Source organism: Sander vitreus, chromosome 13 (genome assembly GCF_031162955.1).
Source record: "Sander vitreus isolate 19-12246 chromosome 13, sanVit1, whole genome shotgun sequence".
In the NCBI taxonomy this organism is placed as follows: domain Eukaryota; kingdom Metazoa; phylum Chordata; class Actinopteri; order Perciformes; family Percidae; genus Sander; species Sander vitreus.
Genome location: NC_135867.1, coordinates 9,405,924 through 9,425,427, shown reverse-complemented (window position 1 = coordinate 9,425,427; position 19,504 = coordinate 9,405,924). Strand labels below are relative to the sequence as shown.

The window sequence follows — 19,504 nt, the reverse complement described above, 5'->3', positions numbered from 1 at the left end:
ACTACAGTAATGGGTGCGAAATGGGTGGCAACCAACTGCAGACCTGTCAGCATCGTAGAAGACTCGGGTCTTAAGGACGTACTATGGTTGGCATGTTCTGACCCGTCTTATACATTGCCGTCGAGGGGGACAGTAGTTTCACACATACACAGCCTGTACAACATGGAGAAAGCAGCCCAACTGGAACTGCTGCAAAGTGCAAATGCTGTCTCATTAACCGGTGATCACTGGACGTCAGTGAGTAATCCAAATTATTTAGAAGTTACTGAACACTATATTGACTCTGGTAAGGATAGGGATTTTTAGTTTTTTAGTTAGGTACTTGGAAGAATTATGCAATGATGACAGATCCACACATTTTTCTTTTGTTTACAGTAAATAAATAATAAACAAATACAAATCTTAAAGTTACAAGATACACTGGTAAGAATTGCATTCGATTGTTAATATGTACTTAAAAACTGTTCTGAAATGCAAAATAATAGAATTTTAATCATATGATAAAACATGCGATTAATCGGATTAACTATAGAAATTCAACGATTAATCGTGATTAAAAAAATTTATCGTTTCACAGCCCTAGTATTTTTATATCTTGTGTGTAAACTTCGTATATATCGGCTTTTGCAGTAACGTACAAACGAGCAGTGGAGTAGTTACTTTACGAGGCAGAGAAAGCCAGCCACTAAACGAGTCAAATTTACAACCTAATACTTCATCCAAACAAAAGCACATCACCAGATGAGTGACAGCTTTGTTCAGCTTGTCTTCGTCTTCAGCGGTGTGGCATGGGGGCATGGCGGAGTTAGCAACCTAGCTAAATCCAGCAGTTAATCACCGACCCACTGCCGCTGGGTCTAACTATCTTTTCTCCTCACTCCCGCAACTCCAGAGAAAACTGCGTTGGCCCATTCTTCGACACACTGATGCATGTTGTCACCATGACTATCGACAATCACATTTAGTTTTGTACTAAATCAATCGAATGACCATGGCAAACAGTTCAATGTCCTTTCTATCCATTTTATTTCTGTGACTATTAGTAATGCATAAATATGTAGGCTAAGCAGCATTTTACTGTTGTAGTTTGGTTTAAGTACTGTATAAAGTATCATACAATAGAACAACTCATGTAAAGTACTTTGCATTTGTACTGAAGTTATAAGTATATATATAGTATATAGTAATAATCACGCTGATGAAAGAAATATAGGTTGTAAATGAGGAGGAATAACAGGTTTGTCCACTGGCAATGAACTCAATCGACTTGAAGTAGTAACAATACAACAGTCTGTTTTAAACAAAGAGCTGCAGTACCAATTACAGACACCTTCCAGAACATTATCAGCTATCACCTCTTTGCCAACGTCACATTTTCATCTTTCAAGTGGATTAACAAGTCTACTTTGCAGTTTACAGTCATCAGCGAACACCTGGTCAAACCTGAAAAGATCCATGTGATGAATGAAAAGAATGTCATTGCTGTTCAGTGTGTGGTTTATTATAAGGAAAATGGCAACTGTCAAACATATGTAGTTTTATCTGAGGTTGGTTTCTCACACCCTTTTCCTTTTTTCTGTTATTTATTGCCATTCAAACAGATTGTAAGAAAAGTTAACATGCATGGCTAAAGTGTGTTGCTCAACAACAATTATTTCCTCAAAAAGTGTGGGGATTAAAGGGGAACCCCAGATGGGGAAGGAAAAATTATTGATGGATTTACTTTTATCTACCTCATGAAATACCACTTGTTACCACCACTTGTTATTCAATAATATTATTTATTGCAATATCTGGTCAGATGCAGAACAACTTTTTACGTAATGATAGTCTTTTGTGGTCTTACACTACACTTTGTTGTAATAAGTAGTTATGGTTTGTTTTAATTCAGCCAAAATGCTTAACCGAAATTAAACTGTATGCTATTTTGTCAAAAGAAAATAGAATATTAAAAGGAGACGTGTGATTTTTTTCAATACATTTTTGAGCTTTTTAAGACATAGATGCACTATACTGTGATGTTCTGGGCCAAGATAATTTAACTTCTTACAATGAGACCCTTTAATTGCGACCAGAGGGAAATGTGTTTGCTTCAACATGTGGTCGAAGTTATTGATCACCAATCACTACAGCAGAGTATCAATCTCTTAAAAAAAACAACTTTCATAATAAAGAGGCTTTTCCATTCAAATTTAGATTTTTTTATTTAAAAAAAAACATACAAACAAAAGGAACTATATACATAACTTGTTTACAACTGCTTTAAGCAAAATAACTGTAAAACTTTGAAGTAGAGCTTTCACCAGAAGGTAAGAGTTTTGTTACAATGCATTCTTAGCCCTTAACCTAAAATTTACTTAACGGAAAAATTTATATTATGTCAATAAGTATCTGCATTTTGAGGTAAGTATTGACTACCTCGTATGTATTTATGGCTGGGTATGATTATGTGCATGTCCTGCCTGAGCAAAAACAATTGCTGTGCTAATATAACTCATTGTCACAAAAAACTGAGCACCAAAATGCCTTGAACCAGCCAATAACATAGAAGATTAACAGTGTGTGAGTTTATCTAGCACACCAGTGCACTTCATAACTTCACAGGAAGGTTGAGGGAGATGAGGAAAACTCTCTGAACTGCTACCGAGCATCAATATAGCGTTAAGCGTTATAGCTTAAAGTGTGGACTCTGCCCATCACGGTCTGGAGGGAGGATGATGGTGATGGGTGATTCAACTGAGAAAAGAGGTTCAAAATGGGATATTGTGGGCAGGATGAGCTTATAAAAGTCCAAGTGTCAAAAAGGCTATCCTGTCCTAAAAATCGGAGTGCGTTGGTATCTGTTGACAGAAGCTGTTCCACACTGTGTCTGTGGGATTTATGAAGTCTGAGCCCAAAGTTGTGTACTGCGGCAAGTCGTCTAGGTCATCGGCTGTAAAGCAAACAGAAAATACAATGTCAGGACAGTGCAGAAGAACATATTACTCTATATTATTAATACTAAACATTTCAGAGAGTGACATTTGTCATCCCTGTCGTCTCAGGTTGGGTTTGAGATTGTGTACTTGACCCGTGGACTTGGGTATTTACCAGGGAGAGAGGGTCTAACAAAGGAGGCTATTAAGTTGCACTAAGGGAAATGTAGGATCCAGTGTTTTGACCCCTTAAAAGGGACTAAAAGTCAGGATATCTCAGACTCTGCTGCTGTATATCTGTCTCTTGTGTGCAATATCGCTGGAGTACCCTTTTAATAACAATTAATTGCTTGAAACTTTAAAAGGAAAGTTTTTAAAAGAACAGTCTTTTTACTAGGTTCATTAAACTTTAGGTGTAACACTTTGGAATGCATACTGCTATAAAGGCAACATCCTTCTAACTAACACCGATGTGCTTACTACATGCAGAATTGTTTAATAATGTGTTAGAAATACTAACAAGTGTGTTTCACCTAAACAAACCCTTATAATAACACGTATTTACATCTAGATTTTTCTCATGGCATTATGTTGCAGATGAATTTAGAGACAGTTGTCCATCTGTTAGTAACATTTACCTGAAGAAGATTCACTCCACTGGCTCCCTGGACTGGTGCATGCTTCATTGCTCAGGAACCCCCTGTCGTCTAAACTGTTTGTCATCCAGTTTGAGTCTTTCTCCAGTTGCTGGCAAATCTGAAAGAGCAACACTGGACTGAGTATGGCTATAATATTTTTGAGCAACTTAAGTTTCCCCACACCAAACAGTCTTATCGTATTGTTTTAGGTATTTATACACAAGCCAAACAGGCAGAATAAGACAAACATGGGTATTCCTGTCAATGAAAAATGCATGCTTTTAAGAGTAGGAACTGAAGGCCATGCTTACCTGGATAATGTCGTCTGCATAGTCGTAATCTGGAAGATCACAGCAAAGGAAGAGGGAGAGAAAAGAGAGGGGTCATAAGTATGGCTCAGTGATCTGTTTGAATTTGCTTAGTTTCACTAAAGTCAATGCTAAACTATGTATTGGCAAGTATGCCATATATGTTGTTGTCTTACCGGAGTTGTGCTCAGGTGAAACTTCAAATCTCTGATAGATATCGCATGGAAAGCTTCCAGGGCCGATTTCAACTGACAAAGACCATTCCGGAACCTCAGATGGAGACACAAATGAATCTGCAAAGATGGAAAAAAATAGCATTAAATACACTTGTTGCTCCTGCTTTTGTGTTTATGTATGTATTTACTCATTTGACAGTTTTGAATGAATGCCACTGAAAATTAACAGTGTTATGAAGTTAATTCTTCAACTATGCATAAATCGTTCCTCACCTTGCTCCTCAGTGTGCACTGTGCTGTCGACTGTGTTCTCCTGAGTGGACAGAGTGTCTTCTGTCATTGGCTCATCCATGGGAGACTGAGTATCACTGCAGTCCGTGTCTTCCTCCACTTTACACACCGAGCGCTGCAGAGACAGGTAAAGTCACATTCAGTGAGATTTTCGAAAATTCCATGAGAAAAAAAAAGGCTTTTTCTGCAGCTGTATGTCTCACTGCTGCACCAATGCCATTCAAGTCATTATTATTATTAATATATATTTTAATTTGCATAAACCTCTGACAATGTAAGTAAACATGAAATACCCAACAGAGGCAAATACCACTAAAGTCAAGATAAAAGTAGAATGGCCATAAGATATTTACAGTATTTACCTTCTTCCTTGACTTTGTTTCCTTTGCTTTGCTTCGTTTATCTGTGCAGATGAAAGAAAGACATTTTGGTCACTTAAACAGCTCACTGTGTTATTGTAATACAAACTGACTTCATGATTAAATAAGAAAAAGAAGAAGAAAAAATCAGCAGACAGCAGACGCTGCAGATTGTTTTTTACTGCCTGCTCGCTTCCTGTCAGTTTTCTCACCTCTAGATTTTGGGCTGGTAGGCAGCATCCTGAAGACCCGCACAGCTTGGTGGCCTTTGTTGATGCTCTTGTCTTTCACCTCCTCGATGTCAGGCAGTGAGTTCATTGCACAGCGAAAGTTGGCTTTCCATGTCTTTGGGTCACAGGTCTGACCTTCAACATATTTCCCTGCATATTTTTACATTTAGTTTAGTCTCATTCCTTTTTCATACAACAGTTGTTATTATGTGCAGAGTTTGCGTATGTATTCACACTTGCTCACCTGTGTGGATGGCCCATTGTTTGAACAGACATGCATCCTTGTCCAGCTCCCAGCCGTGTCGAGCTGCATGCTTCCAGGGGACTGCGAACATTTTCTTGTCCTTGAAAATACAAAAGAAAATACTAAGATGGAGGGTTTACATATAATAAACTCAAATACAAACACACATTTTCAAATATTGCAAGAGGCTGCCATTCAAACTAAGCATCTAACTCAGGCTGTTTCCCATTGCATGGCCTTAATTTATGTAAAAGATATAAAAAATATTTGCATAGCACAGTTGCAGTTGAAAGAAACCCACACCAAACAAGCTTTGCCAAACCACAGCATGTCATGTTAGGAAGATACATTTTTAATTTCTCTTTTTGGTACGTTTGGCCCATTTCCCACTCACAGATAGAGTAGTGATAGAATGCTGTAATAGTTGTGGGACAGAGAACAAACTTGGATAACAACTCTTGGTGTCTATTTTCACCTGTTTTTGGATGCCGGGAGGCTGCCATAGTTACCAAATGTTTTCATTTTAATTATCTGTCTCTCACTTTATTTATTTACCAAAACCCATCCCAACTAGTGCTTCTAATAGTAACATGCAAATATGTTGTGGTCAGCTAGGGAACAAACACAAAAAGAACACGTGAAGCCTTGCAGCTCACTTCCTTGATCAGCAATGTTGAAGCTCCGACTCTATAACAAATACATTCCAGAATGTCTGTTTCTGTTCTCATTTCAATATACCGACTACAGCTTTCAGTAAATAACCATTTATATGAACCCATTCAATTTGTTTCAGGAGGAAATAAACCTCTCACCTTGTCCACCCAAGTCAGACCCGAGACGGAATTGGACTCGATCTGCTTCTCCAGCCATGGCCTCATCCTCAGCCTTTGCACGGGCATGTTTGCCTAAAATATGCAACAGAGTAAAGGAGTAATTAGATAAGTGAAGAATCAGTGAGAGAAAGTATCAGTGAGAGGAAATCAACTCCCCCGATCTGCCTCAGTTTAGATTTAGCCTACTACTGCCTGCTGGTCGCGCATGACGCAGATGGGTTCACGGCCAGGGCATGCAAGCGAACAGGGGAGCGTTTATGCATCGAAGCCTCTACTTATTAAAGTCACAATATACGCCTACGGAAATGAATTTCCTGATTGTAATTTCATGGCTTTTGCAGTCAAAAAATATGTTACAATCCACGTGGACTCATTATGCCGTCCACAAGTAAAAAGAGTCGTGCAACTTGTATCCAAGCAGGACATTTGGAGATGCGCGCCAAAAAACACACTTTGCACGGAAACAGCACCCACCTCCTCGTGCACTGCTGCATGCATAAGATAGCGGACATACACAGTCAACTCCTGTCAATAAATAACAGTCTTTCTGAACGCATGGCTTGCAAGAATTACGCAAATTTTTCCATCCGAAAAAATAATAGCATCATGACATTAGTTAATTTAGGAATATTAACAACGTTTGTCTTTCTGTATATGTATTCAAGGTATACTATTCTGAAAATCAATCAAATGTTTAAATCTGAGTAATTCCATGCAAATAGAAGTGATAAATGAATCAAAGTGATAAATGAATCAAATCACTTACAGACTGCTTGTTCTATGATCCCTAAGAGGAAAATTCACAAGAGTATAGTCCGATTGGTTGAAGTTTGTTTCAGAGAAGCTTCTTCTAGTCTTAGTGAATCCACTAGCGAACACTGGCAGCTCACAGGAGGAGACGCTCATTTTTATAGGGTGTAAAGGGTTTTCCCCGGCTGCCAGAGACGGCATGCACACTGTAAAAAATGTCCATCCCGAAACTAAAAAATATTAATCATATCGACTAAGAATTCTGTTTATCAAAGAGCGGTTGAAAATGTTTTTTATGGAATTATTACTTAACATGTTTACACTATTGTAGCTTCGTGCATGTTAGTTTATTTGTGAAATGACGTGTGCATATCGCGAATAGAGGTTGAAAAAGCAGATCAATGCAGTTGACAACAAGCCACACATTCTTCAAACAGCAAAATAAACATATGTCAACCAAAGTGACTTGCACTGTAAACAACTGATCTCATCTCTGCATATTTACAGATCAGTCCCCCGTAACGAAGGAAAAAAAACTCGTTGAAGACCCTGCAGGATCAAATGTATAAATTAAGTTAGGTTGAGTTGGATATTTTTTACAGCACTTGGGCGCATGCGCCGCTGCCAGTCTCTTTAGGCAGTAGACCTGTTTCCGAGAAATCACGCCGAATGCTAGAAGGAAGTTAATAACAACACGGGCTAATTTACGTTGTCTTGCAGCACGTAGGCTGCACCGACCCTCGCACCTGAATGAGCCAGCTTTATATTTAGCACGTGACAGTTCTTAAGACTTCGCAACGTTTTAATGTTTGCAGGTATTGGCAGTCACACATTGTATACTTTATTTTTAAGGATGAATTAATAGGCTACATTAAGACATGGCTATGGTTTTATTATTATATGTTAATATGTCATATAGGCCTACAGTCCATAGTTATAACTATATTAATAATAATACTTTACATTTGTAGTATTAGGCTAGTTATAACCTAGTGATAATCTTTCATATAAATATGTAGTTTGGAGATGCAAAGTCTGCAAAGTGCACCTTATTAAAATAAGAATAATCATATAAACGTATAGCCTATTAAACCACCTGCACACACACGCACGCAAACAGGAGCATTCATCCTCCAGATAACAAGGTCAACCCAAGTCCGGCATGATAAACATGCATGGGACCAGCCCTTTAGTATAAACAGCAACCCAGCTGAGAAGTCAGGCATTTACAAGAAATGATGTAGTAATTACAGTCACCAGCAGTGGCAGTGTTGTACACTGTTGAATGTGGGCCAGGCAGTAATGTTGATCTGAAACGCCCAATATCACAACGTAGAAAGGAGCAGTAGTGAACTACGAGGAAGCAGCAGCGAGATGCGCTTGGCTATGTGGGATCAGTTAGGCAGGCGACAGAGCCTTTACAGTCGTTATCATTCATAGGCTATAGCCATAATGTGATAATAATTCACAAAGAGCTGATGAAATGTTTCACAATGAATGAATGCATGCACAAAACTGCAAAAGAGTAAATGATAAAAGGACACGATCTATATTCAAAGAATGTATATGTTTAGATAGGATTTTGAATTCCGGTGCTCGATTTTCTCACTTTTTGCTGCAAATAGCCTAAATACGGAAGCTCTTGTTCTATTACAGCATCAGTGCACTACACACATAGCTCGCTTTGGGAATTTGGGAACCCCCACATCGGTGCTGTCAGCTCTACCGTTGCTGTCCATCTAGGGGCTTCCCGCGTAGTGTGTTTGCGTGCTCGCGCCGGCTGCTTGCGTGTGATTAGCAGGCTCGAGCCCGCGCGCGACTGGAAGGGAATAACAGGGAGTTTTCCTGCGGAGTTTTTCACCGGCAGTCAGTCTGTGGGATTTCCCAATGAAGGCAGAAATCTGGATTCGTAGGGGAAAATCATCCCAATATTCCCACCGATTGTTATTGTCAACTAGCTGTTGATGAAGGATAGCAGTGTGGAGAGAAACAGGTGAATTATAGGAATTCACTAGAGTGGCCGAGGCAAAACATATTTACTGTGTTTATTCTCAGATTAGCATTTTATGTTGTGTTTATAGCAAATGATTATCACAAATGGATTACTTAAAAAGGGCGCTAAGTTTTTTTTTGGTCTAAACATAAAGTGGTGGTTCCTGACCTGCAGGTACCTCCCCCAAAGATAACCATACAGTTATTTTTTATTTCAGTTTATTCTATCCTACTTGCCCGCAAACTTAAAGTAGATACTTTTTTGGCTTTCAGACCTTTAAAAAATATCTAAACAAAACAATTTGGCACATCACACGTAGACATCACTTCAGTTCAATGGAACAGAGCCAAAAAAGTTGGGAACCACTGTATGAGTTTTAGAGCTCTGCAATAGCTTGTAGTTCATTTAAGTTAACACTTCTGTCATTTTTTTATTAAAATATTTAAAAATGTATGTCTTTAACAATATCCAGCAACCTAAATATATTATATTTATATATTTTATTGTTTTATTGAATACATTCTCATTTCTATCAACAGTAAAACATTTAGATCTGTAAACATACTATGTTCTACTGTCTTTCTACTAAACTATATTTAGTAACAGTGACACATTTCTGTGCATTTATTGCACCTTGAGCATAAAAAGAGGGGGATTCTGATTATTTAGGCCACCTGCAAGGATAAGACAGTAATTTGAGGCTTTGGGATGGGACAAGTAGCTTGGGCATCCAAATCTCCCTCCAGACCATCTGCTTAAACAGCTCACTGACACTGGATCAAGTCAAAGCCTTCGTTAGTTTTTACAATTACACTGCGACCTCATGCAGGCTTAAACAGCATAGGTTAATATCTACTTTTTTTTCATATTTTACTCTGTTTGATCAAAGTTTTAGGAGAATTTTGTGTTTTTCTAAGGGCAATTTTGTTGAATCATGACACATTTGTGTTGCATATTTGCTGTATGTTTTTAATTCAAACCCCACAGGTTATTTTCTGTTTTGTTTTACTGTCATTTGATTGTTTGTCTCCTGCTTCAGTGGGTGTTTTCTTCTTCTTTTCTCATTTAAGAAATATTCTCCACACCTGCCAAAGCACCTGCAGTGACCCACCCCATGTCACGCAGCTATTGGTAAAGTGAAAAGGTAATGCTTTATTTTAAGGGTTTGCAATCATTTCCTGGAAATAAAACGTAATTTGGCTCTAATTTTGATTTAAAAAAGGATTTTCCTTGAAAGAAAGGTGTGCTGTCTCCATTTTCTCTGTAATTAATAGCAAATATGTAGCTCAAACCAGTTAATTCCAAGGAAACTTAATGAAAATGATGGATCCATAAAATAAAGCATTACTGATTTGCAAAAACAAAATGTGATCAAATGCACAATTTAAAATTCCATAATCCTGAACTTTTGAGCTTTTCCCCAAGCGTCTTTGAGTTTGTAACTCTAGTGGAGAAAGGGAGGGAGAAAAGGAAGGGCAAGGTCAAGAAGAGGTAGACCCAAGAGGTAAAAAGAGTAATAAAAGTATATTATTGCAACAGATTTTAGAAGATTCACAGATGTGACATTTGGATTTTCCATTAATGACAAAAAACATCCCTCACGCCAATTAGACACAAATTACATCATCTCTGTAGGTTTCACCCAACTGGCCTGCTGGTGCAGAATTTAGCCTGAGTGTTTTTAAAGTATAGCACCACCATCAGTCCAATATGTGTACTGTCTGTTGGAGCCACAACACAACATGCACCATCCTTTGCGAGTTCATCAAGAGCACACTGGTATTATCTGAGATGTTGTTGTTTCTCCTCATAAAAGTAACCATTAGCAGGTAATATCCTTTGTATGTAAACGTAACAATATGCCATTGTAAAAAGGAAAAAGGAAATTAGTAATACTCAATACTCAAGTAAAGTACAAGTACCTCAAAATTGTATCTTTAGGGTGTTTTATGACAGAAGAAGACCAGCACAAAATCAAGTGAAATTAGGAAACTACAAAAGGGAGGCAGGATAAAATGGTTAAAGAACAACCTAAGATCTGGAGGAAGCAAGGCAAGTAAGAGAAAAAGTGTTGGCCTCCCAGCTTCAGCCTCTCTCTTGTTCCCTCACCTGTTTTAATCTCCCCACTTTCATACTTTGGTATTTATTTCTGCCTTAACTGTCACCTGTGCCCCTTTCTGTCGTCCTTTCAACTCTGTCTAAGAGGTTAATCTCTCTAACCTCCTGTAATAAAACACGGACTGTCCATCAAATGTTCAGTACCCATGAAACTAAGGCTACATTGTGGCGAGGTATACCTTTTCATTGGAACATTTTAAAGATGTAATTTAGTTCTCTGAGTTGGTACTTAAGTCCTATAAACATGGTTACTAATTAAACCCTGTGTTAAAGCAGAAAGAAGGAGGCGGCAGGAAAATACCCTCTGAATATACAATCACTGGGTCAAAGTGATGTCATGCTTCTGATGGCTGCTTCCTTTAGCATAGGGTACTGGACCATCCTGAAAGAAGATAATGCCATCCCACAATTCTTTGCGGCCACAACATTTAAAGATACCCAGAACTCAGCCGTTCACGAAAACAAACAAAATGCCTATGTTTTCTTTTCAAACAATCATAATGGGATTCATGTCGATAAATATCAGTGGAGAGGGGAGTTAGTATTAGCAACCATTCTCAATGTGACAACCATTTCATATCACTTTTGGGACTGATAGCCTCTATTCCTTCTTTTATTTCAATTCCAACCTTGGTAATAAAGTTATATTTTTTCACTTTTGTATTGCCTTCATGAAACTACAAGGTAAGAACACACAGGGTGAAGTTGTGCTTTTTGTGGTCCTTCAAAACATAGTTTCACCACGGCTCGCATAATTACGTTGCCTAGTGTAAGTACAGTTGGATTCTCTTACAGCATTGTGGTTGTCTTTTCCTAAATCCTTATGAATTCTCCTTCACATCTTTCCTTGACCTCATGATGTTTTCTATTGAGGTAAGGTGTTTAGAAAAAGACAGGAAGTAGTTTTAGCCATGCTAGGCTACAGTAGTAGTATGCTAAGGTCCTGGTAGCTCACCTGGGTGAGCATGCCCCCCAGATAATTGTTGATTGTTTTTGAGCATTTTCCTTCCTCCTCCTCAATCAATGAACAGCTTGACTATTTGACTCAGTACACTGGATCATGCTTTTCTCTCTGTTTTGTGTGTTTTCTCTACAGTGGGATCAGAGAGAAGAAAAAGAAGGTGGCGGGTGGCACTGCTGTGAGTGACAGATTAAAGGTCCTAACAAGTGACATACTTAATAGAGTCACGACAGCAGCACAATAAGACAGTAAGCACTCCATCCACTACTGGAGATACTTGTAAAGGAGTTTTACAGACTTAGTCAGTGAATTAATAGCTAGGACACATTAGATAGATTCTAGTCTTTTTTTTAAGATTCTTTTTTGGGGCTTCTTACAGCCTTTAATTGACAGCTTGAAGACTCGAAAGTGGAGACAATATGCAGCAAAGGGCCCCGGGTTGGATTCGAATCCAGCCCACTGCTAAGGACTCTACTGGGTGATCTAGCGGTCGCTTTTGATATATATAGATATATACAGTCATGTGAAAAAATTAGGACACCCATGCTGAAGTTGACTAAAAAGAGGAATAAAAAAGTAATCTTTTGCAAATTGATCTTAATGCCTTAATTAAAAAAATGAGGAAAAATCCAATCTTTAAGGACACCAATTTTCTTTGTGAATAAATAATGTATCGTAAATAAATAAATGTTCTTCCTTAAAATACAGGGGGCATAAGTAAGTACACCCCTATGTTAAATTCCCATAGAGGCAGGCAGATTTTTATTTTTAAAGGCCAGTTATTTCATGGATCCAGGATACTATGCATCCTGATAAAGTTCCCTTGGCCTTTGGAATTAAAATAGCCCCACATCATCACATACCCTTCACCATACCTAGAGATTGGCATGGGGTACTTTCCATAAGATCATCTCTCAATGCAAATCAAACCAGCTATTAGGCTAACTGAAATAAAACCATGCCAATCTCTAGGTATGGTGAAGGGTGTGTGATGATGTGGGGCTATTTTAATTCCGAAGGCCAAGGGAACTTCTTCAGGATCTCCCCAATGCGCAAGATAAACTAAATATATAGGCCTATTTAAAAAAAAGTTTTTTTACGTAATTCTGTTTTTTTCTGTCCTCTCTCTGTCTCATCTCTGCTGTCACTCACCGCCTCTGTCACGGTGTCTCAAGGTTACTTTAGTTCACTGGGAGTGTCTTATTGTACCACGTGATCCTGATGCAAAGTTACTCTGGCTGCAGGGAGGCTGCATGGTGTGATCCATGGACCAAATAAACCACAGCTTATATTCAAATAGAACAATATTCATAACGTTTTAATAAAAGTATAGGCCAATGAAAAAAAAGCCCACTCGTTTACAGGCTTTACTAACAAGCACATTTAGCAGATTTCTTTTAAGGGAATTGAAATGCCCAAATGCATCGCATGGTTTTTAGAAATGACTTAGAAGAATTTCATAATCGTTTTTACAAATATAAGAATTAAATAAAGACTCGGTTTATACGTGTGCATCCAGAATAGACATTTTATCCCCAGTAACCTTGGCGTCGCATCTTCCGTCCGACGTATAAGCCCTTTTATTTCAGCAGGGGAGTCTGCCATTGCGCAGCAGCCAACTAGGTGAAGGTGGAAGGATGCTTCAATAGGACGGGGTTTGTTTATTCAGTTAATTACACCCTGCTGGACATCGCCTTCTCCTGCCCAGCTCCCCCACTGTGGTCTGTCTCAGATATAGTGTCGCCCCCCACCCCCCTCCTTAATCTCCCAGATTGTCGGCGACTTGCTGCAGCTGCAGTCGATGCTGCAGTTTTGAGCCTCTCCTGCACCGGGACAGCTGACTCAATGAGAAAGACATGCTCGCATTCGTTTTGGTCTCTGGGTCGCTCTGGATTATATTAGGTGAGTTTTGAATATGTGTTTGTGTTTTTCATTCATTGGTTTTGATTCGGTATCGCTGGGTTGGGAGCTATAATAGGCGATGCACCTGTCTCGCAGGGGCCGAGGCGCATTGTGTGTCATACACTGCCGGCTTTTTCATTCATCAAGGCCTTTCTTTTTGCAGAACCTACCGCGTCGTATGTTTAATCATACTGTATTGCTGCAGTTGGCGCGTTGCCTGCACGGACATTTTATTTTTTTCTTAGACTACACGTGTTACGTCTCAGTTTTAGCAGGCTTTAGCTTCAACCACAGTGTTTGGATTTTAACTCCAGGGGTATTAGAGATACATGGAGGGATGCTTTCAGATTGCCTTTATCTTAACTAGGTAGGTTACAGGGTGATGGACAAGCTGCATGCGATTAAATGCATGCGGGTCATTCTGCAGATCAGGGATGTCTTTTCCCGTGTCGATGGGTGTGTTTTACGTTGAAAATCCAATCTTTAAAGAAAGAGCTGTTCTCATAAGCCAAACAGGATCAAACGTGTGCATTTGAGGCCGGCCAACTGCTAAGGTCGTGTGACATTGCGCGTAGAAACCCGGACACACGTCTTTCACAACTTTCTGGTGTTAATTTGTTTCCACCTGAACGAGACTGTAAAAAACATCCACCTCACACAGGCTACTTTTATTTCATACTAAACATGTAAGTTTGCCAGGAAGCCGTTTGTGAAACTCAGCATTTTGTCTGTGATGTCCTCCGCCATGCCTCAGTGAAGGAGGGAGGGAGGATGAGGAGGATGAGGAAGGATGACGCGCTTGAAATTCCGCCCCTGATTGGACGGAGCTGTCCAGGCGATATGGGTGCTGAAATCCTGCGGCCTACCGGCAAGATAGAGAGCTAGAATGCTCCGTTCTAACCGACACAGCCTCAGTTTACAGAGCGGTTTTAGGGGCATCGAAACGTTTCAGAGACACAGCCGTTGACCCCTAGTTGTCTTTAATAGGCTATGCGCGTGGACATTTTTCTACAATATATAATCCCTTTCGAGCAGTGTTTGACAGTAGTGATACAGACCAGATTAGAGGCGTTGTAAGGGACAATAGCGGAGGGTTATTGCTTTTATGTAATGTGTCATGTAAGAAACAGTGTAAATGCTCAGTGAAGATTTTTTTAATGGATGACAGTAGATTAAAGCAAAGCTAAGTTTTAATGGAGCATAAGACAAGGTTTAATTATGTATTCCTCCGCCAAAGAGTATAGGTCTTCTGCAGCAGCTGCACTGCATGGTTGCTAAGTGACGAACAACCAGTAACAGTTGGTATTTTGGTTGGTGTATTAATATTAAAAATTGCTCTAACAGGGTTGCAGGTGTTATATTTAATAACCAAGCAACCACTTAGAATCAAGGCCCAAAGTTGTTTAAAACCAAATGAATTGTTTGGCGGAGAAAATATACACATCAACACTGAAAAGGGCCCCATGGGGAGATTCATGACACCTTTAACCTATCAGCACCCTGCTGCTCCTCAATATAAATTATTCATTTTAATCACCATAGTGCAGCCCCACACAGCCTGTAAACCTATTCTTTTTCCCTCCTCAATATTTGATTAAAGGATGGTGGTGGAGTTGCCCCACCCTTTTGCGGAAAACAACCAATGATGTTTTAGTATTCAATGATGGTAGCTCCTCTCCTTAACATAAGACAAGGCCTATGCCCACCAGAGTAATAATGACTTGTAACTGTATGACTCTTAAGTAGGACATGTTGCTTTTTTGTCATTCAAACAACTTTTAGATGGTATCAAATTAGAAATTGTAACACGATGGCGGGAGAGAGTCTGAGGGATTTAGAACATTTTGAAAACCTACAAATTAAAGATACCCTGCATGACTGCACAATTTGACAGAATACATGTTGATTGTTGCCTGCTGTGTAATAAATGCCTGTCGTTGTGCACTCACATTGAGTGTTAGGAGTTGTGAGGGAAATATACTTGCATGTATCTCACCAAGACACATTCCTCTAGTTACATGTCTTACAAGTGCTTTTATTCTGATTTTAATCATATGTCAAGAAAGTGATTTTAAGATTACATATAATAATATTTTTGTATGTATATATAGCTTTACATGGTACTCAAAGACACTTTACAGTAAAACCAGGACATATAGCACATTAAAAACAGATAAGCAATAAAACCAACACATAAAACAAGCATATTAAAAGCAATTAAAAACAATAAAACCAGTAACTTTCAGGTGAGAAATGTAAGACTATTGTATGTGGAAAGCTAATCTGAAGAGGTATGTTTTGATTATTGTTTTGAAATTGTCCAGGTCAGTATGTGTATGTGTGTGGATGTGTATGGGTATATAATCTTAAAATATCAGCCAGTCTGGGTGCTCTCAGATCCACATGGCAGCTTTCCTCCTCAGTGGCGTATTGCTGTTTCAGCATTCAGTGCACCCTCTTCCTCATATTGTGGATGCTGGGCAGTAATGGCTCAGACTAAAGTGCTGAACCAGGTCTGTCTGCATATCACGTGCTCAAGAAGTTCTCTTATGGATCAGCCTTCTGTGTAATGTACAATGTTGTCCTTGTTTGGTTTGTGTTACTTGTTCTGCTCCTTTCAGATGAAAACCTCCAATATTGATGGGTTTACTATAGAAAACCCTCCGAGAAGCCTCAAAGTACTTCTTAAATTGAATTTCAGAATTGCTTTAAAAGGAGAACAATTTCTTAACCTTCAAAAATCAACAATGTGGAGAAAGTGGGCTTTCTCCAGGAAGCCGTAATATGTAGCCGTTAGCCTTGTGGTTGCCACCCTTTTTGACTCATATCCTTTAAAAAATTAAGCAGTGCCCACAAAAGCCCCATGGCAGGATGCACAGTGGTGAACAATTTAACGAAAGTGTTTTCCCCCATCAGGTGTTTTTCTCTGCCTTTCCCACCCATGAATTACATCATGACCCTGAAAAGATCGTCTTGTGGCCCATTAGGGGCCCTTATCTCCCAGGTTGAGATCCATAGGATCTGCCTTCACTCTCACTTTGATAGTCAAATCAAACTGGTAGCAATCCCATCTAGTGTTGGTGTGTGTTATTTGTTTAAATGTGCAAATATCAACCGTGTAAGCATAAGTGTCTTTTTTGCATATGTGTGCCTACATGTGTATGTGGATTGTGTGTCACTAAGCCAGTGTGTGTGAGTGGCTCTTTAGTGAAGGAGAAGATGAGTGCAGGGTGTTTAGGTAGAGGGAGGGTTTCCAAAAAGAGAGAGAGAGCGAGAGAGAGAGAGAGAGAGAGAGAGAGTGGTGGAGGGAGGGGTGTGTGGGTGTGGTAAGAGAGCGCAGCGTCTGTTGAGCTGAGGGTGGTGTGATACGGAGGACAGCCAGGGCCAAACTAGGCCAAAACGCATTTCGCTGCCTTTCTCTTGCTTGCCTCAGCTTAATCTGGCCCGTGGCAATGGGAAGGTAATCCCTAGTTTGCACAGGGTGATCTCATATCTGCCTGAGGCACCTTTAACATACAATATCTAATTGTACATATTACATTTTATATATACGCTATGGGTCTCTCAATCAAAACTATGGATGTAAACACAGACTTTTGATGACGTTGTGAAGTGGCATTATGGGTGTTGTAGTTTTCATTGTTTAACACAATTGCCGATTAAAATATATCTGTTCACAGATGGGTTTATCCATTACAGTTTTATCCATGTTACGTTTAGTAATGTTTATTCGTGTAATTCTGATAAATTAGCTGCAGTTTTCCACCACAATATCACAATACATTTCACTTCAGTGTCACTTTTTGGATGTTTTCAGCACCAGCACAGGGATGTCTCCCCACCTTCACCTTTTGTTCGCAGGACAGTCACCATTTGTGAGCATGCGACTTACAATGACTTACAAAGATACATAACCGCTACAAGTGTATGCACTATACAGGATTTACCCTATTATACTTTATCGACAGGAATTGATAGGTCAAACAGCAAACAGCCACCCACAAATAGTCAATAAACAAAGCATCAGGCTGTCTTTGAGATTTCACATGAACAACGGTTAAAGTTTCTCAGGCTACCGAAGAATACTATAATTCCTCTGTTCAATTAGGCCTAAGCAACGCACCCCAAGCTTCCATCCTCAACCGTTTTGCCAGCAGCGTGTTAGCATTTGAACAAAGTGCTGTGTGTCCAGAGTGTTTGTGGACTGTAGTTACAGTATTGTCTGAGGCCTTTTAGAGGAGCAACACTTTAGTTTAGTTTTAGTTCGTGATCTCCATGCAGGGGAAATGACCTCTAACATGTTTGAGCTTCAACTTTACTCTGCAAACAAAATTGCATTGGTAGTTGTACCTGGAATTGCCTCCAGCCTGAAAATAAACAACAAGAACTTTGCTATTAAAATGTGAAGAAGTGAAAAACATGCAGCTGTTACTTGTATCTATTCTGAATAAAACCAAAGGATGCAGCCAATGGCCAAGTGTGACTTTGCTCAAAATGAAAAGGCGTTATGCTGTCAGCTATTCCTAGCCTGACGTCGTCATACTCAGATTCTAGTCAGAACTTCCGGACCTCAAATGTTGTGGGCGGGGCTAAGTTCGACTGGCATCCAGGCTAAGCTATTCCATTAATCAATCTCTCTCAAGGGTTAAAGACGACACAAGGGTTAACAAACAGCCATGTATATCGGCTCTTCCAGTCTCTCCACTGCTGGCTGTTCAAATTTAACGGCAGAGAGGAGCAAGAGGGGTTAGGATCGTGACCGGCCTCTGACGAGCTGTTACCACCACCATCTTCAGCCAGAGAGGACATTATTTCTTCAGCTTCTTCTTGCGTTGTTACCCTGGCGGGAGGTGTGCTAACACAATTTCTTAGTAAAACCAAAATGAATTAAACTGCCTTGTTTTCGTTTTGCCATGGCTATATGATGCTAACTGCAGAATGGATTTCAAGGACTTTGCGCGCCGATTAATGGCCTCCAACGTTTATATTTTTTCTACGAATCTTTGAGTTAACATGTACTAAACATGAGTTGAATTTGCACAGCTGCACCGCCACACCTTGATGCTCATGACAAGAATAGCATGTATAGTTATCTTTATTGAAGTGAATTAGGTTTAAATCGCCGTCATGCATGAATTCATTATATATTTTGCTGTTTTACACATAATAATCCATGATGATCACATTACACAAAACTGGCTGCCTCTTATGCCTTTGTAAGTCTCGCTGCCTAGACCACAGCTGCTTTAATAACCCTCCTGCAATGCAATTACAGTTGGATCTTTTGGATGATTTGCTATATTTACTTTTTACTTTCTTTAATTTCTTTTTACTTTTTCTTCAGTGCTGTATTTTATATATATATATATATATATATATATATATATATATATATATGTATATATAGTATGAGAGAGAGAGAGAGAGCGAGCGCTCAACAGTGACTGACTGTTTGCATAAACGATCATAGACTAGAGTGGGAGCAGCTCACTAGGCGTTAGCGAGCTCCACCAATCAGAGACGTTGCTCTTATGCTTAGGATTGTGGGTAGAGTAAACGGTTGATTTTATACAGACTTTTGGCTTCTACTGAGGCATAAACCTTTGTTTCACAATCTCGTAGCTCGTGGTAAGTCTACCTTGGATGATTTAGAAATTATGTCTAATAATCAAAATCCTTATGCAGAATATGAGTGGGATTTTCACTTTCGGAACTACACTAATTATGTATAGTTCTATAATAGCAGTCCTTCCTGCTACGTATATATCATCCTTAGTAATTCTTTC

General features: G+C 39.3%; 2 protein-coding genes across 6 annotated transcripts in view; one reads left to right on the top strand and one right to left on the bottom strand.

Annotated features, from left to right (window-relative positions):
- Positions 1 to 2,185: 2,185 nt before the first annotated feature.
- On the bottom strand, positions 2,186 to 6,888 carry irf1b (interferon regulatory factor 1b). 2 transcript variants are annotated; one of them, XM_078265958.1, is made up of 10 exons: positions 6,761 to 6,888; positions 5,974 to 6,066; positions 5,162 to 5,261; positions 4,900 to 5,067; positions 4,691 to 4,731; positions 4,311 to 4,443; positions 4,038 to 4,154; positions 3,865 to 3,893; positions 3,554 to 3,671; positions 2,186 to 2,932 (listed from the first exon to the last, which is right to left on the bottom strand). In XM_078265958.1, the coding sequence occupies exons 2-10, from the start codon at positions 6,058 to 6,060 to the stop codon at positions 2,817 to 2,819; spliced, it is 909 nt and encodes a 302-aa protein (XP_078122084.1). In that variant the 5' UTR covers positions 6,061 to 6,066; positions 6,761 to 6,888; the 3' UTR covers positions 2,186 to 2,816. The 2 variants fall into 2 exon arrangements, with proteins under 2 accessions (XP_078122084.1, XP_078122085.1); XM_078265959.1 differs by lacking the exon at positions 3,554 to 3,671 and having other exon boundaries at positions 2,827 to 2,932.
- Positions 6,889 to 8,467: 1,579 nt separating this feature from the next.
- The window catches only part of acsl6 (acyl-CoA synthetase long chain family member 6), a 44,278-nt gene continuing 33,241 nt past the window's right edge, over positions 8,468 to 19,504 (top strand). Inside the window, exons 1-3 of one of the 4 annotated variants that reach the window (XM_078265955.1) lie at positions 8,468 to 8,737; positions 9,808 to 9,881; positions 11,952 to 11,994. Coding sequence is in view for 1 of the 4 variants with exons in the window: in XM_078265954.1 (XP_078122080.1) it covers positions 13,673 to 13,718 (46 nt within the window). In the remaining 3 variants the exon portion in view is untranslated. Of the gene's footprint in view, positions 8,738 to 9,807; positions 9,882 to 11,951; positions 12,065 to 13,067; positions 13,719 to 19,504 lie in introns of those variants that run through there. The other 3 variants (XM_078265957.1, XM_078265956.1, XM_078265954.1) reach the window with 3 other exon arrangements.

Excerpts from the sequence above, each read along its gene's own strand:
- irf1b (XM_078265958.1), bottom strand. The coding sequence starts at position 6,060 with ATGCCCGTGCAAAGGCTGAGGATGAGGCCATGGCTGGAGAAGCAGATC. Across the intron at positions 5,262-5,973 it reads GTCTGACTTGGGTGGACAAG|GACAAGAAAATGTTCGCAGT; the intron begins GTGAGAGGTTTA and ends TGTATTTTCAAG. Across the intron at positions 3,672-3,864 it reads ATGCAGACGACATTATCCAG|ATTTGCCAGCAACTGGAGAA; the intron begins GTAAGCATGGCC and ends TTGCTCTTTCAG.